Source organism: Pelophylax lessonae, assembly GCF_965119305.1.
Source record: "Pelophylax lessonae genome assembly, chromosome: 7".
In the NCBI taxonomy this organism is placed as follows: domain Eukaryota; kingdom Metazoa; phylum Chordata; class Amphibia; order Anura; family Ranidae; genus Pelophylax; species Pelophylax lessonae.
The window spans coordinates 220,617,709-220,636,991 of NC_138774.1; the positions used below are offsets into that span (position 1 = coordinate 220,617,709).

Below are 19,283 nucleotides of genomic sequence, written 5' to 3' on the forward strand. Positions count from 1 at the left end.
AGGGTCCCTTGAATCACTCACTCAATTAGGGTATAAATGGCAAACAACAAGCCGCAATAGTGTAATCCTGTTTATTTTAAAATGTGAAGCAAAATAAAAGAGGATGCTTACATAAGGAGTGCCCTCCTGGCACAGGAAAGATCGCCAAAGTTGCTATGTGTGAGCCTCAGCAGTAAGGAGTATTCTCCCCTCTGGTAGATTGGTAGCATGGCAGCGGTCAGCGTGCGTTCCACCGCTGAAGAGGAAATACTGCCCCCCCTCCCCCAAAAAAAAAATCACGCCCACCAAAAGGCCCACACAATTTTATTTTATATCATGATAATTAAAACTAAAATTAAATTCATCAGGAAGTCAGATTTATATACAACAGCACCTTGTCTACATGCCCAATTATATGACATACCATTATATTCCATTCCAAACCACAAACTCCAGTATTATTTTGTTTTTGTGAATGTCTGACATCATTGAGTACCCCCTCCGCCTTACTCATCAGTTTGCACTAATGGCGGCAGTATGGTATGGAGAAATGCCGCCCGTAATGCGCCACAAACTGATTACACACAGAACTGCTGGAAAAAAAAATCTTGGGCATCAATTTTCTGCCCCTCTCAAAGTGCTGCCTGGGTCCAATGGACCCAGTGGGACAAATGGTAGGGCCAGCCCTGGATGAGAATACAGTCCTCAACCCCGTGTAAGCTCTGGCGCTCTGAGCACTTTGGAGCTTACACAGATCTTCTTTCCTCACTCCCAGCAGCTGAATGTAGCAGCGGGGAACAAAAGAATAGTGGGCATATGCTGATCCAGATAGAGACAAGGGACAATTAATGTATACCCTGCAAAGGCAAAAACACAGGTTCACTTTAACATGAACACTCACCTCTGTCAAACTTTTAATAATGTTACTTGTATAGTCTTAGACATGAAAATAAATTCTGTTAGTTGAATATTGACAGGAGCTCAATACTCAGTGTTGTAGAACACAATGCCAAGTTACTGATTTCTCCAAGTTATTGATTTGGTATCTGTGTGCGTTTTCTTTACAAGAATCCGACACAGCGGTCGGATCTCAGCTGGTGTTATCTCTGCAAACAGAAATTATTCACTTTTTTAACTCTTTTTTCAAACTTCTGTTATAATGAACTAAAAGAAACCCGTATTGTTATATGTATTGTGCTTGTTTACTTGCAGTCTTACAGTTTAAAATGAATATGATGTGATGAAGTAAGCCAATGGGAATCAAAAACTCTTCATTCTGGCATTACATTGAGAAGGAGCGTATGGTTTCTTCAAATTGTCACCATCTGATTTTATTCTTGGCCGAAAAGTTTATTTTTCTCCATGTTTTGCCAATGCTCCAGTAATATCCTCTTCAGTGTCAGTCTGGGACTGCTCTTGTTTTTTACCTGCCTTGGCTTCCACTCCAGGGTTTTTTTCACAACTGACCAAATCACCCCATTTTCACTCTTAGATATCCAAATCATTGTTTTCTTCCTTGTTTTCATCTGTGGGTGATAACCATTTCAACAAATAATTTATTATAATTATGCCTAAAACTTCCATGACTGGTGGACTTAGCTGCTTTACAAGTTTTGCATCTCCATAGTAAGACGGATATTGCATTACTGTTGAATATACATAGCAGATTCAAGTACACAGCAGATTGCTATACTGTATATTACTTAGTAGAACAAAGTACTGTTGCTCCTTCATTGTCCAATCGGTGGGTCGGTGATCTAGATGTATTGCTTAAAGGCATTGTAAGCCCTTACATATACCCAGTGAAGAGGCTGGCCTCAGGTGATACACAGAGATGACACAAATCCTCCTACATAAGTTGTACCTGTCTTCTCTACATACATTCAAAGTGCTGAATTTTAAAGCTTGTCTGAGCTGTCAGAAAAAAGGGGGCAGAGAGCTGAAGTTACTACACTCTGCAGAGCTCAGTGAGGAGAGCTCTGACAGTTGATTGGAGGGAAGGGACACACCCCACGGGTAATTGATGTATGAGTGCTGCCAGCATTACTGCAGAGGTTAAAGGGGTGGGGGGTCAGCCTGTCAGTGCTCAGACCATAGGCCGCACACTGCATTAAATTGGTCTGCTTGACTGTTTGTCCCAGAAGGAAGCCTCTTCTAAAGATAATGCACAAGAAAGCCCACAAACAGTTTGCTGAAGACAAGAAGACTAAGGACAGGAATTACTGGACTGGAACCATGTCCTGTGGTCTGATGAGACCAAGATAAACTTATTTGGTTCAGATGGTGTCAAGCGTGTGTGGCAGCAACCAGGTGAGGAGTACAAAGACAAGTGTGTCTTGCCTACAGTCAAGCATGGTGGTGGGAGTGTCATGGTCTGGGGCTGCATAAGTGCTGCCAGCACTGGGGAGCTACAGTTCATTGAGGGAACCATAAATGCCAAAATGTACTTTGACATACTGAAGCAGAGCATGATCCCCTCACTTTGGATTCTGGGCCACAGGGCAGTATTCCAACATGACAACGACCCCAAACACACCCTTAAGACGTCCACTGCCTTGCTAAAGAAGCTGAGGGTAAAGGTGATGGACTGGCCAAGCATGTCTCCAGAACTAAACCCTATTGAGCATCTGTGGAGCATCCTCAAATGGAAGGTGGAGGAGCGCAAGGTCTCTAACATCCACCAGCTCCTTGATGTTGTCATGGAGGAATGGAAGAGGACTCCAGTGGGAAACTGTGAAGCTCTGGTGAACTTCATGCCCAAGAGGTGTAAGGCAGTGCTGGAAAATATTGGTGGCCAAAAAAAATATTGACACTTTGGGCCCAATTTGGACATTTTCACTTAGGGGTGTACTCACTTTTGTTGCCAGCAGTTTAGACATTAATGGCTGTGTGTTGAGTTGTTTTGAGGGGACAGCAAATGTACATTGTTATATAAGCTGTACACTCACTACTTTACATTGTAGCAAAAGTGTAATTTTTTCAGTGTTGTCACATGAAAAGATATAACAAAATATTTATAAAAATGTGAGGGATGTACTCACTTTTGTGAGATACTGTATATACATATCGCTGCACCACCATGGTGTGGGTGGTGTTAGTTAGTAAACTAGACCTCTCTAAATGATATAAAAAAAATATATGTACAGCTGCAAGAAAAAGTATGTGAACCCTTTGTAATGATATGGATTTTTGCACAAATTGGTCATAAAATGTGATCTGATCATCATCTAAGTCATAACAATAGACAATCACAGTCTGCTTAAACTAAAAACACACAAAGAATGAAATGTTGCCATGTTTTTATTTTACACACCATGTAAACATTCACAGTGCAGGTGGAAAAAGTATGTGAACCCTTGGATTTAATAACTGGTTGAACCTCCTTTGGCAGCAATAACTTCAACCAAACGGTTCCTGTAGTTGCAGATCAGACGTGCACAACGGTCAGGAGTAATTCTTGACCATTCCTCTTTACAGAACTGTTTCAGTTAAGAAATATTCTTGGGATGTCGGGTGTGAATCGCTTTCTTGAGGTCATGCCCCAGCATCTCAATCGGGTTGAGGTCAGGACTCTGACTGGGCCACTTCAGAAGGCGTATTTTCTTCTGTTTAAGCCATTCTGTTGTTGATTTACTTCTATGCTTTGGGTTATTGTCTTGTTGCAACAACCCATCTTCTGTTGAACTTCAGCTGGTAGACAGATGGCCTTAAGTTCTCCTGCAAAATGTCTTGATAAACTTGGGAATTCATTTTTCCTTCGATGATAGCAATCTGTCCAGGCCCTGACACAGCAAAGCAGCCCCAAACCATGATGCCCCCACCACCATACTTCACAGTTGGGATGAGGTTTTGATGTTGGTGTGCTGTGCCTCTTTTCGCCACACATAGTGTTGTGTGTTTCTTCCAAACAACTCAACTTTGGTTTCAACTGTCCACAGAATATTTTGCCAGAACTGCTGTTGAACATCCAGGTGCTCTTGTGCAAACTGTAAACGTGCAGCAATATTATGTTTGGACAGCAGTGGCTTCCTCTGTGGTATCCTCCCATGAAATCCATTCTTGTTTAGTGTTTTACGTATTGTAGATTCGCTAACAGGGATGTTAGCATTTGCCAGTGACTTTTGTAAGTCTTTAGCTGACACTCTAGGATTCTTCTTCACCTCATTGAGCAGTCTGCGCTGTGCTCTTGCAGTCATCTTTACAGGACGGCCACTCCTAGGGAGAGTAGCAGCAGTGCTGAACTTTCTCCATTTATAGACAATTTGTCTTACTGTGGACTGATGAACAGTAAGGCTTTTGGAGATACTTTTATAACCCTTTCCAGCTTTATGCAAGTCAACAATTCTTAATCGTAGGTCTTCTGAGAGCTCTTTTGCGCGAGGCATCATTCACATCAGGCAATGCTTCTTGTGAAAAGCAAACCCAGAACTGGTGTGTGTGTCTTTATAGGGCAGGGCAGCTGTAACCAACACCTCCAATCTCATCTCATTGATTGGACTCCAGTTGGCTGACATCTCACTCCAATTAGCTCTTGGAGATGTCATTAGTCTAGGGGTTCACATACTTTTTCCACCTGCACTGTGAATGTTTACATGGTGTGTTCAATAAAAACATGGCAACATTTCATTATTTGTATGTTATTAGTTTAAGCAGACTAGTATTGTCTATTGTTGTGACATATATGATGATCAGATCACATTTTATGACCAATTTGTGCAGAAATCCATATCATTCCAAAGGGTTCACATACTTTTTCTTGCAGCTGTATACATTGATGGATCATAATTGTAAAAGCAAGTAATTTAATCAGATGGTAGTAATAGCGTAACATCAAAATGGGGTCTACGCGTTTCATGGGTTCTTTCCACTCATCAGGAGCCAATGCAGGGTACATACAGTATACAGTGATACCTCGGTTCACGAACATAATTCGTGAACTGACTCTGGTCACGAACCGAATTGTTTCCCACAGGGTTCAATGTAAATCCGGTTAATCCGTTCTGACCTTTTTTTTGGGGGGTTTTTGAAGCACAAAAATATGAAACAAATTACAATACACATTAGTACAGTATAGTAATGTATAAAGAGAGAACACTAACCTTGCTTGAGATGACTTCTGGCATGGAGGAAGGCAGGTGGGAGGCTGTGAAATACAATACAGTAAGTACAGTATTGTACAGTAGTACTGTACAGTATTGTACAGTACAGTACTGTATGTGCTAAAAAGCACACCAAAAAGCAAAAAGTGTCTTCACAGTACTCACAGTACTTCTTTCTGTGTCTCTTCTTCTCTCCACGATCTTCCTACAGGAAGTCACGACCATGTGACAGCCTGGAAATAGCATTAAAATGGCCACGGCTCCTGTTCGTGAACCGAAGCGGAGTTTGTGAACCGGAGCATATTTTTATGAACTTTTCTGTTCGTGAACAGAAGCGTTTGTGAACAGAAGCGTTCGTGAACCGGGGGTATCACTGTACTTGTATCTGCAATAAAGTGCATATATATGTAGTCTGATGTTTAATACAAAGAAAGAGAGGGGAAGGAAGAGGAAAGGGGGGAGAATCCCCCCTGGTTTCTGACATGTCAGCTATAGGTTCCAAATGGGGTGCTGGGAGCCGAAGACATGGTTGGGGGACCCATCTCTGAGAGCTGTGGCAGTGGCCAGCAGCATGAAGACAACACAAACAATGGTGCATGGACTACCATGGGAGTGGGGTCCCCACTGGAAAGTGAGTGCTCAACCTGGAAGCGCCTGAGCAGCTATATTCGCTCGACACTCGGCGCCAAGGAGGTCCCCCCCTGATACAGTACACAGATGAAAAACAGCGCACCAGCGCCAGGGGCAACAAGTGACGCCACGCGCACGGCGTGAAAGCCGTGGCGTTGATGCAGATTGAGTTCCCACCAGTCCCCCAACGTGAGAATAAAGTGGAGGAGGAGAGGGAATCCTAAAGTCTCCCACATCCAGTCCCATATCGAAAGGACAGCCGTTAACCACTTGCCGTCCGTCCGCCGCAGTCTTACTGCGGCAGGCTGGCTTGGCTGCTTGAAACGATGTAATACTACATCGGTCACGCGGTGGTGCTGGGGGGCGAGTGCGCCATCATCAGCGCGCTCCCGCCCCCACTAGGCAGCAGGGATGCCAATGCACGGGGCTGGGGGCACTGATTGGCGCCGGCCACCCGCGATTGCTACCTGCTGAGAGAGAAGGACTGTCAGCTGTTGTAAACACAGCTGACCGTTCTTCTCTCTGCAATGATCACAGAGCTCCTCTGATCCTTCTATATAGGATCACAGGTCTCTATGTTCATTTCACAAGCCCAACCCCCATACAGTTAGTAAACACTCCCCTAGGCTCACACTTAACCCTTTGATCACCCACTAGGTTAACCCCTTCCCTGCCATTGTCATTATTACAGTAACTGTGCATATTTTTAGCACTGATTACTGTAGTAATGTCACTGGTACCCCAAAAAGTGTCAAAAATGTCAGTTAGGGGTCCTATCTGTCCGCCGCAATGTCGCAGTCCCGCTAAAAATCGCAAATCGTTGTCATTACTAGTAAAAAAAAAAAAATTTAATAAAAATGACATAAATCTTTTGACAGTTGGTATGGTAAAGTGGTGTGCGACAACTGTGCTAATCTGCTGAGCGTGCTGAAACAGGGCAAAATTACACACATGCCATGCATGGCACACGTCCTGAACTTGGTCGTGCAGCAATTCATTGTCAAATACCCTGGGGTCCAGGACGTCTTGCGGCAGGCCAGGAAAATCTCGGTCCATTTCAGAAGATCTTACACAGCCATGGCTCGCCTTGCTGACATTCAGCGGTGACACAACCTGCCAGTCAGACGTCTTATTTGTGACTGCCCGACGCAATGGAACTCAACCTTGTATATGCTTGATAGACTGCTCCAGCAGAAACGTGCAGTTAACAACTACCTGTACGAACTCTGCGGCAGGACAGGTTCTGGAGAGCTTGGGTTTTTTTCACCGCACCAGTGGCTGCTCATGCGCGATGCATGCAGACTTCTGCGGCCATTTGATGAGATCACCAAACTGGTCAGTCGCAGCCAGGGCGCCATCAGTGACATCGCACCTTAAGCCTTCTTTCTGGAGCGTGCATTGCATCGTGTCATTGATCAAGCTGTCGAGGAGCAGGAGCAGGAAGATGAGGAAATCGCAATGCTGGATGAATATAGAAAGCATATTATAGTGGATTTGTATTGTGCAGCATAACTGGTGTGATAGACCAGTGGCCCCCCAAAACGACAGATTGAAGCGGGTGTAACATTAGAGATCTCGGAGTAGGCAGCAACAGTGGGGACCAACCTCTTTTGGCTGATCTGGGTACTGTCGTCAGAGTGCTGAGTGGCGGCTGTTGCTACCTCCTCTTCCTGATCCGATGCCAAGAATGGCTGCACATCGTAAATGTCTTGTGATGGATCGGAAAATAATTCCTGTGACTCAAGCGGAGGGTATATGGTGGTGGTGGTGGTGTCTTTGGGGGTGCACACAGCAGAGAGCAAAGAGGGTGCAGATAGAGAGGATGCGGAAGGTGCAGAAGAGGAAGGCTGAGTGAGCCACTCAACCAAGTCTGGTTGTACCTTCTGCAACTTCCCACTTTGGCTCCGGCCTGGTGCTCCTGCCCTACCCCTACCACCCCTGCAGAAGGGCCTGCCTCTTCCTCTGCCTGTAATTTTTTAAATGAACCTGTGAAAAAGTCTCAAAAGAAGCGCAGTATATGTGGAAGAAGGTATATAACACCCCGCTTCAATCTGTCCTTTTGGGGGCCACTGGTATATCAAACCAGTTATAAAAAAAATTTCCCAGTAACTTTTGTCACTGTGTGTAGCAGAGTTAACGCAGCGAAAGAGGCAAAATTTCTGCAGTACCCAAATACACTATTATGAAAGTATATTGTTATATAACACCCCGCTTCAATCTGTCGTTTTGGGGGGCCACTGGTTTATTACACCAGTTATGAAAAATATTTTCTAGTAACTTTTGTCACTGTGTGTAGCAGAGTTAACGCAGCGAAAGAGGCAAAATTTCTGCAGTACCCAAATACACTATAATATGCTTTCTATATTAGAAAGTATATTACACCCCTTATACTGCACACTAAACAATAGTACACCTATACCAGTCCTTTAAAGGACTTTTGTGGACATATTACCGAGTGATTTGTGTCACTCAGTGCCGGTTCACACTGATGCGATGCGGGAACACTGCGAATGTATCTGCGTGTTCCCGCATCGCATCCGCATCACAGGCAGTTCACACTGCCATATGCGATACGCTGGGGGTGTCAATTCAAAGTTAACGACACCCCCAGCTCAGATCGCATATCGCAGTGCGATCTGACAGTTCGCACAGAATCGAATCGCACTGGTGTGAACCACCGATTCTGCTGACCAAAAAAAGGGTCCTGTGCTTGTTCACTGTGATTGCGGTGCAAATTTAGCCATACAAACTGTATGGCTGAATTTGCACTGCACAGACATTGCATGTAATTTTAGGAGCAGTGCACTCCGAATTACAAGCGATCTCTGTGATTGCATCAGTGTGAACCGGCACTGGGGGAGCTTGGTTTGAATATTAAAAATGAATGAATAGTGTTTTTGGTTTGTGGTCTTCAGATGCAGTGAAGATCCCCTTTAATAATAGACTTCACTAGGCTTCTAAAGCCTTTGACATTTTTTTTATGTATCCATCTCCTGACTTGTGCCTGTCCACAGCTTTATCCCGTAGATCCCGGTTACCACTCATAGCTGATTGTTTTTGGTCTTTAAGAACGCCCCTTGGGAGGGGCGAATTCCAGTCTCTCAGTTTGTCACAGTGCATATTATTTAGCACTGATGTATTAATATCACTGGTCCCCAAAAAGTGTCACTTAATGTCAGGTTTGTCCGCCACAATGTCGCAGTCCCAATAAAAATCGTTGAACGCCGCCATTACTAATAAAAAAATGTAAAAAAATAAAAAGTCCATAAATCCATCCCTTAGTTTGTAAATGCTATAACTTTTGCGCAAACCAATTATTATACACTTTTTGGGATTTTTTTTTACCAAAAATATGCAGCAGAATACAAATTGGCCTAAACTGATAAAAAAATTAGATTTTTTTTTTTTTTAAAGCTTGTTTTTTATTAATTTCAATACACAAATAACGTCAATACATACAAACACCGTATACTACATTTTAAAAAAAAATTTATTGGGATTTATTTATTTATTTATTGGGATGTTTTAAAGCAGAAAGTAAAAATTATATATATATATATATTTTTTTTTTTTTCAAAATTGCCGCTGTTTTTTTGTTTATAGCGCAAAAAAGGAAAACCACAGAGGTGATCAAATACCACCAAAAAAATGTGTATTTGTGGGAAAAAAGGACATCAGTTGTATCGCTGGACTCCTCCCCCTGTAGGCGGTGCTCGCGCGCCGCCTGAGGCGCGCTCCCGCTGTTTTCATTCACAGCGGGAGTCGGGCCAGGGGAGGAGTGGCGGCGATCGCCGCTGCTCTTCCCCGATCGTCGGGGAATCTAGTTTGGAGATCCGCCCGCCTGTGTAAACAGAACGGGCGGATCTCCTAAGTGACAGACAGTGACAGATTGCAGGGTTCAGCATAGCTGAACATCCGATCTGTCCCTGACTCACTCAGTCACCTCCCCCCACACAAGTCAGTAAGCACCAGGCATACATTAACCCCTCCCTCTCCAATAAAATGAACCCCTTCCCTGCCAGTGTCATTTTTACAGTAACAGTGCATATTTATAGCACTGATTACTGCAGTAATGTCACTGGTAACCCCAAAAGTGTCAAAAATGTCAGTCAAGGGTCCGATCTGTCTGCCGCAATGTCGCAGTCCTGCAAAAAAAAACGCAGATCGCCGCCATTACTCGTTAAAAAAAAAAACACCAAAAATGACAGAAATCTTTCCCTTAGTAAACGCAATAACTTTTGCGCAAACCAATCAAAATACGCTTATTGTGATTTTTTTTACCAAACATAGGTAGCAGAAAACAAATTGGCCAAAAATTTTAAAAAATTTAGATTTTTACATTTTTTGGGGGGGGGGAATTTCATATAAAAAAATGTTAAAAATATTGTTATTTTTTTCAAAATAAACGCTCTTTTTTTGTTTATAGCGCAAAAAGTAAAAATCGCACAGGTGATCAAATACCACCAAAAGAAAGCTCTGTTTGTGGGAAAAAAAGGACGTAAATTTAGTTTGGGTACGGTGTTGCACGACCGCGCAATTGTCAGTTAAAGTCGCACAGCGCCTAATCGCAAAAAGTGGCCTGGACGTAAGACAGCAAAATCCTCCGGTGGTAAAGTGGTTAAAATAGTTGACAATCTGAAAAATAGTAGAAAATAATAAGTAGAAAATAATAATAATAGATTATTAATAAAAAAAATTGAAATAAAAAAATAAATAAAAGAAAATAATAAATAAAAATAAAATAAAAATAAATAAAATAAAATAAAAATAGTAGAAAAATCATAGTATTAAAATAGTAGACAATTTGAAAAAGGTTATTTCCTTGCCAGTATGATTTTATGAAGATAGGGCATGTTTGGCTATTTGCGTTAACAAGCTGATATATCTAGCAGTGTGAACTTGGTAGAAATATATGACTTGTACATTAAAATAGGCTTGGTTTAATTATACCTGGCCCGTATATTTTAAGGCTCGAGTGGTGGCATTTGCAGAACAGTGTAATAGGCTGTGGGTTGGCCTTTTGCTCCGCGGCTCTGCCAAGGGGAAAACAGAATCCCGGAGCAGGTAAGCCGCTCCCCCTGTAGGAATTTCGAGGGTGAAATTTCCACATTGACTGGAGCACGCCTTTACTGCGCAATAATTTCAGGGTTAACTATAAAATGAAGATGTTTAAAGCACAAAAAAACATGTAAGATGCCTGCATACAATTACCTGGTCCTCATTACCAGTGCAGCGGAATCTAAGTACATAAGGAAGTCTGTTTGTCATCCCTGTCTTGTCTATGTATGTATCCCTAGCCTCTTCTGCCCTATGACTGTCCACATATATATTTATAAGGCTCAGATTTCATTTTATCTGTGACATCTGCTAGAAGCTTGTCCCTCCTGTGATCGCGGGCTCCGCGCAGCTGTTCAGGCCTCCAGCTCAGAGCTGTGCTGAGGGCGCCCCCAGCATACGCTTTTTTGATGTGGGATAAAACAGAAGCAAACCACTGGGGGTTCGAAGCCAGCACCAGCCAGAGGAGTAAAGTGCATCAGAATATCAATTAACCTGTTCTGAACAAAGCACGCGGCTCCGCGGTGGAATCGACGCTCGGCTGTGATGTGTCAAGACGCCACATAATATATTCTAATTAAAGAATTGATTGATTCTCTCTTTATTTGTGCGCTTGTGTACCCAAGACCCCAGGAAATACCTAAAATATACAAAAAATAATCACTAGCAGCCCTGCGTGGCGTTTAATATGCATGAGATCTCAGCGAGGCAGGTTATGTTTCCTTAAAGCAAATTGCAGCGCGCTTCCCCTGTAATTGTTGTACCGCCCGCGCCTCGTGGCGTTATTTATCCTGAAAAACTGTATTTGTTTTCAGATTCTTCTAGCTGTGAAAGTTCAGCTCAGACTTACCCCATAAGTAGCTGCGTGTTTTTCGGCAGGGGTGGTTTGGAAATGGCGCCACGGTATTGAGCGGAACGAGATTTAGAAGCGCTCTTCTCATCGGTTTAAATGCATAGTCTACCTAAGACGGATATTTTGGCTATGGATGGCTTTGGATTCTGCTGGCACAATTCACATGTTGACATCTTCAAAGCTAGAATTTTTTTAACCTTTTTTTTATGTGAAGGAGATCAATGTGTAAACGACTGTATTTGTCATAGTGTTTTAATATTTTAAAAGCTTGTACAGGCAGTCAATGGGTTACAAACAAGATAGGGTCTGTAGGTTTGTAGGTCTGTAGTTGAATTCGGAACAGGTACATTTTTTAGTTGTACATTTGTTTTGCTGTCTGTGCCCCTGTTCATCAGGTTTCACCTCACTTTCTGTCCCTATGACAATTGGATTTAGAAAATTATGGGTTGTTATGGAAACAAAGATAGGTGATAAAGCTTCAATGGAGACACTTTTTTCCCATAATAACTGTTACAGAAGTGAATTTCCCTTCCTAGGGGTAGACTTCCTCTCACTTCCTGTTGTTTCCATTTGTAAATAGGAGTTGTTTGTATTTCGGATGTATGTAATCCAGGTACCGTCTGTATATAGTTTAAAGGAGTTCTATAGCTACAGCATACACTTTAATTACATAGCATCGGCATTGTAATGATGATTTAAACTATATATATATATATATATATATATATATATATATATATATATATATACACACACACACGCTATATTGTCAAAAGTATTGTAATGCCTGCCTTTACATGCACATGAAAAGTTTAATGGCATCCCAGTCTTAGTACGTAGGTTTTAATATTGAGTTGGCCCACCCTTTGCAGCAAACATCTTCAACTCTTCTGGTAAGGCTGTCCACAAGGTTCAGGAGTGTGTCTATGGGAATGTTTGACCATTCTTCCAGAAGCACATTTGTAAGGTCAGGCACTATTGTTGGACAAAAAGGCCTGGCTCGTAGTCTCCACTCTAGTTCATCCCAAAGGTGTTCTCTTAAGTTGAGGTCAGGGCTCTGTGCAGGCCAGTCAAGTTCCTTCACTCCAAACTCGCTCATCCATGTCTTTATGGACCTTGCTTTGTGCACTGGTGAGCAGTCATGTTGGAACAGAAAGGGGCCATCCCGAAACTGTTCCCACAAAGTTGGGAGCATGAAATTGTCCATAATTGTGTTGATATGCTGGCGCCTTAAGAGTTCCGTTCACTGGAACTAAGGGGCCAAGCCCAACCCCTGAAAAACAACCCCACACTATAATCCCCCCCCCTCAACCAAATGATTTGGACCAGTGCACAAAGCAAGGTCCATAAAGACATAGATGAGTACGTTTGTAGTGGAGGAACTTGACCGGCCTACACAGATTTCTGACCTCAACCCAATAGAACAACATCAGTGCCTGACCTCACAAATGCGCTACTGGAAGAATGGTCAAACATTCCCATAGACACACTCCTAAACCTTGTGGACAGCCTTCCCAGAAGAGTTGAAGCTGTTATAGATGCAAAGGGTGGGCCAACTCAGTATTGAACCCTATGGACCAAGATTGGGATGCCATTAAAGTTTGAGTGCTTGTAAGGCAGGCACCCCCAATACTTTTGACAATATAGTGTATAAATATGTATGCAGTATCTCACAAAAGTGAGTACACCCTCACATCTTTGTAAATATTTTATTATACCTTTTTATGTGACAACATTGAAGAAGTTACACTTTGCTACAATATAAAGTAGTGAGTGTACAGCTTGTATAACAGTGTCAATCTGCTGTCCCCTCAAAATAACTCAACACACAGCCATATTTGTCTAAATCGCTGGCAAAAAAAGTGAGTACACCCCTAAGTGAAAATGTCCAATTAGCCTTTTACAAGGTCTCAGGTGTGAATGGGGAGCAGGTGTGTGAAATTTGGTGTTATCACTCTCCCTCTCTCATACTGGTCACTGGTCACACCTGAGACCTTGTAACACTAACGAGTCACATGACAATAGGGAGGGAAAATGGCTTATTGGGCCCAGTTTGAACATGTTCACTTAAGGGTGTACTTACTTTTGTTGCCAGCAGTTTAGATATTAATGGCTGTTAGTTGAGTTATTTTGAGGGGACAGCAAATTTACACTGTTATACAAGCTGTGGACTCACTACTTTTTGATTGCAGCAAAGTATAATTTCTTCAGTGTTGTCACATGAAAAGGTTTAATAAAATATTTACAAAAATGTGAGGGGTGTACTCACTTTTGTGAGATACTGTGTATATATCAATAATATAATAACTATTATTATATTATAGATTGACAATCCAATATAAGCTTACTTGGAAAATCTCCTTTCGTGTTGCACAAATTCCTGGTTTCCCTGCATGCTTTGTAGCTTCTCCTCTGCTGTTTACTTTCCATTTCTAAGGACTACATATCCCATGGTACCTTGTTGTCTACAATCAGCAATTCCTGTACTGACTCCGCCTCCTGAAACTCCTCTCAGCACCTCTGTAGTTTAGAAGGCAGACTCTGGGAAATGTGTGACACAGCAGTGCCCACAGGTCATAGAATCCACAGAAGTAAATGTGTGGGGATCTTCAAAATAAGTTTACAAACTTTAAGATTGTTCAGTATACTAGGAGTAGGCTAGAAATAATTGAAAGCCAGTGTGGAAGTGAATATAATTATTTTCAATTTTGACCATAGATATGCTTTAAATCAGTAGTAAAGGCATTAAAAAACAAAAAAGTACAAACCCTGCAAGCTAAATCCATAATGTGCTAGTGTGCATTGCATACATTATGAGAGATCTACCTTGAAACAAAGCCCTCCAGCGGTGTACTATCACCACTGCAGAGGCTTCCTACTTCACCCGGTCTTCCAGGTTTGCAGGTTGCATCCGCTTGAATGTCTCAGCTGTGATTACGTCACCACTCCCGCCCATGCACGCGGGTGCCAGGGCACAGGGCTCTGGAGGAATGGCACGGGTATGCCCTTCCTTCAGAGCGCATGTACCAGTGATGTCACCGGCTGCTGCTCCCTAGAATATCTCCTAAACTGAAATAATCATTTTACCTACAGGCAATCTTTATTATACACATACCTGTAGGTAAAATACACTTTGAGAGCTTACTACTTCTTTAAATATGCCTGGAGCAGCATTATTGCTAATTGCATATGCAGGTTGTGCTTTCTGTTCAGTGCTACGGTGTAGGTACTCTGAGCCTGATCAGGCCTGACTCAGAAAACAGACTCCCTGTAATGCCAATTGTGCTAAACTCGGCAGACATTAAAGTGATTCTTCGCCCTGTTCAAAAAAAAAAAAAAATTTAAGTCAGCAGCTCCAAATAATGTAGTACACTCATCTGTCCAGGGATCCTCACCCAAACCAGTTCTTCTCCGGTCTTCAGGTCCCCAGGGCCAGCATGTTTACTGTTGGCACCTTGCTATGATTCCTTCCCAGCCGGCTGCGCTTTGTGAATGGTCCTGCAGGCCTCTGGGACCTATGACAGAAGGCCTGTCCCAGAAGGTTGAGGGAAAGGGGGAGCAGAACCTCTGGTGGATGCACCAAGACAATCAATACGGAAGTAGGGGCAGGTACCTATACAGAAGTTGATCCAGAGGAAGGCAAAAAAATGATGCTGATCTTCTGCAGCCTCTTCTTGTCTACATGCACTGCAGCTGCATGACATTTCTTAAGGCCAGTTTCCTTATAGTGATAACAGTGGACTATACTTGTGCAATTTGTGTTGAAAACCACATCACTTGTATGTACCCTTGTGTGTTCAGTACATACTCTTCATTTAAAACCTGTGTGACAGGATGACGACACAGAATTACAATGGAGAGACGGGGACAGAATGTTGTCACCCTGAAACAGGAAATGCACAGGCCTTCATGGCAGGATCACCAGGTGTTTTTAGAATAAACACTGCAAATTTTAAAGTATTGAAATTGACTTTTGGTATAAGGTTATTACGTTAAAGCTTGTGTGAATTTATAGTGATTGGCTTTTTATATACTTTTATGTTCTGTGCTATTACATGGAGGGGCCCCAAAAAATGTATACACACTTCAACATGAAAAATATATGCATAAAAAAGTTATTACTAGATATCTAGACCCTACTCATTGTGGCCAGTGATCTTACACTTGCTATTTAGAGTTGTTCTAGAATTTGCCTTAAATGTATTTTTTGAGATTTTAACACCTTGTTCCATGCTTGGCCACTTGGTAAATCAGAAAGGGATTAACAGTTTCTACCTAAAGGCAAACATAAATACAGACTACTCACTGGGGGGAGAATCTCTGGGGGAGTCAAGGATGGAGAAAGATCTGGGGGTCCTAGAGGAAGACAGACTGAGCAATAGCATGCAATGTCAAGCTGCAGCAAGCAAAGCCAGTAGACTATTAGCATGCATAAAAAAGGGGATATACTCCAGAGGTAAAACTATAATCCTGCGACTTTATAAAACTCTGGTCCGGCCACATCTGGAGTATTCCATCCAGTGCTTGTCACCAGTCCTCAGAAAGAATGTGCTGGAGCTGGAGAGAGTCCAAAGAAGGGCAAATAAATCAATAAGGGGACTGGAGGAACTCAAATATGAAGACCGACTACAAGCACTACATTTTTTCTAGCTGGAGAAAAGATTCTTGAGAGGGGACTTGATAGCGATTTACAAATACCTCAATGGTGATCCCAGCATAGGAAAAAAGCTATTCACTCTCAGGGGGTGTAAGAGGACACAGGACCACACAATGAGATTGGAGGAGAAGCATTTAGCCTTAAGCTGCGCAGGGGTTTTTTACTGTCAGTGGGGTAAGAATGTGGAATATGGAACTCTCTTCCACAAGTGGTGGAGTATTGATATTTTTAAAAGACTCTTGGATGTGCATCTTAAAGAACACAACATACAGGGATATGGAAAATGATTATCGACACTGACACGCATACACCTACACAGGTTGAACTCAATGGACTGTTGTCTTTATTCAGCCTTACCTACTATGTAACTATATAGGGGCCCGATCATACTACTTTGGTGCTTTAGCACATGCACGTTAATGTGTGTTGTATTATGGCAGCCTTTTTTTTTGACTGGGCTGCTCAACTAACTAAAAATGTGTTTGTACCATTTTTGGCCACGCAGCCCACATGCACATCTATCAGCATGGGGCACTGGGGTGCATGCATGTAACGCGCATTAATGCCATAGTGTGGATAGGCCCTAAAGTTTTGGTCAATTTTTGTTTTATATATACATTTCTAAACTGATGCTTTATATTTTTTATTTATATATATATATATATATATATATATATATATATATATAGGGACCCAAAAAATGTATACACACATTAACATGAGAAATATATGTTTAAAAAGTTTATTACTAAATTAAAATAAATCCTACTGGATTCAAGTTTTCATGCTGTCACCCACTGTAATTGAGTACTGTTCCTACTGTTAATTCTTCCTCTATGTCCTGCAAATCACATCCCCTCTGAATTAACTTACAAGGCCTGACCGGGATTTTATTTCTGATTTTAGGGCTGGGTCCTGGAGGGGTTTCCCCGCACAAGAGATCAGGGCTTACTGCTGCAGATGAATGGCTCGTCTCCTAGTCATGTCGGTGAGTTCTTTTGCCATATGCCTGTTCAAAGTGTTCATTTGTAGAATTAAGCAATCTTGTTATATCTGTAGCATAGAAGGACCCCAAAGTTTGATTTTAGAATATCACAAAGAGTTAATGCTGGCCATGCATGCAGCGCTCTTTCACTGTAAAGATCATTTTGTTGAGAGAGTGGTATCTTTGAGAGAATGATTGCACTAAATGGGACTGTTTAATCAAAAAATTATCTTTCTCTTTCGTTCATTGACGGACACAGCTCCTGATCTTCATAACCATTGAGTTATACTGCCCCCTACAGGAGTAGTACACTAGGCAGAAAAAGAATATGGCTACGCCTATGGGCAGCCCCAGGGCGTATCCTCCCTCTCCCTGCTATAGGTACTCAGTTTTTTTCTGCCTGGTCAGGAGTAATGACCTAGTTCCTTGCTGGGATCTCTGGTCCTGACAATGTTTTTCTTTTTAGATAGAATTTTTTTCTTCTGGACTTTTCCTGTGAGATCTACAATCAACTGCCAGACTTGGCGACGGGCTGGATTATCTAGATCCAGTGGTCACCCCAGTCTGGCCAGCCAGTGCACGCAGACCTCAGCTTCGTGCTAGGACGGCCGCAACATAGCCCCACTGGATGGGGGCTGGCCTGCGAGTGAAAGGCCTCGTGAGGTCGCATATGACTGGGTCTCAGCCAAAGTCTCAGCGTTACTTCGGGCCGACAGCCCCCATTTCTATGGAGAGGGGTTCTGTCTGGAGTAGCTGTCTCCCCTCTCCCCCTGGAGGGTTTTGGGGTGGACGTGGGCTCCTCCTTGGGACGGTCGGACCCCTGGGTTCCCCTCCTTCCTGTCAGGCACCCCCTTTAATCTGTCCGCCCCTCCCTCCACTTATGCTGGGGCTGATTGGGTGGTCTGGTCCATCTCCTGGGGTTCGGGGCAGGGCACTATACTGGTGATAGGGGCTAGGGGGTGCGCCCCTTGCGACCAGATGATCTGCTGTGCTGGGGGGGGGGTTGTACCTGGTGGGAGCTCCTGCCAGGGCCCCCTGTCCTGCCTGGGTCTGTCCTTGAGACATAGGGATCCCTCCTGGGAGCCCTCCTCATCCCCTGGTGCTGACTCCTGGATCCTTTCACTTCCTGATCGCCGCATGTGGAGTGCAGATTATCCTGGTGGCTGCAGGTGCCTATTTCTCCTTGGTGGTGAGTCTGGTGGGGTTCTCTCTCTTTCTGCTGAGGATCGCTTGGTGTTTTGTGCCTGGCGACCGGGTGGTGCTGCCAGCGTGGTGGGGGTTGTCCCTTGCAGTATTTTACACCTTTTTTGTGGGGTCCCCCTGGCGACTTATGGAGTCTTTGGAGCACATTTCCCCACCTGGTCCCCCCTCTGAGGCTGCAGGGCCCTCCAGGTCCCAACCATCCATCCATGCACTGACGACAGTCCTGGAGTCCTTTCTTTCCCAGGTGGAGGTGGCTTTTGGCTGACTTGGCTGACGTACTAGCAAAAAGCGCCCCCCCCCACCTTCCCCTGCCTCATTTGTCTCATCAGATCCTGAATCTGATTCGGCCGCCGCGGACGTGGTCACCCTGCTGGGTCTGAAACCACGTGCTCGGAATCCTCAAAAAGTGAGGATGATTCCTCCATGTCTGCAACAACGCACGAAAAGGCGCTGGTAGATGCACTGATTGTATCGGTGCGTGAGACCTTGAAGATGGAGGAGGCAGCTGCAGCTGTGACGGAGGTGCAGGTTCCCTTTGGCACTCACAAGCCATCTAGAGCGGCACAGGTGTTTCCTTTCCCTGCTTCTTTTGACAAAATTGTCGCTAAAGAGTGGGAACAACCAAAACGTCCCCTTGGGTTCCCTAAGCGATATTCTAGGCGTTACCCCTATGAGGAGTCCCTTATTAAGAAGTAGACTGTTCCACCGGTGGGGGACCCTCCAGGTTCCAGATTGAACAAGGCAACCATGATTTCGGTTGAAGAGTTTCCGGCCTTTAAGGATCCGGCTGACAGGAAAGCGGAGGCTGTGGCCCGCAATAGG

General features: G+C 43.5%; 2 protein-coding genes across 2 annotated transcripts in view; one reads left to right on the forward strand and one right to left on the reverse strand.

The window, feature by feature from the left end:
- SPACA9 (sperm acrosome associated 9) overlaps positions 1 to 19,283 on the reverse strand; it is a gene marked incomplete at its 3' end in the record, with an annotated part of 375,668 nt that overhangs the window by 219,308 nt on the left and 137,077 nt on the right. The window lies entirely within an intron of this gene.
- The window catches only part of AK8 (adenylate kinase 8), a gene marked incomplete at its 5' end in the record, with an annotated part of 296,745 nt that overhangs the window by 145,247 nt on the left and 132,215 nt on the right, over positions 1 to 19,283 (forward strand). Inside the window, one exon of the mRNA XM_082262784.1 lies at positions 17,180 to 17,261. Coding sequence (XP_082118910.1) covers positions 17,180 to 17,261 — 82 coding nt within the window. The remainder of the gene's footprint in view (positions 1 to 17,179; positions 17,262 to 19,283) is intronic.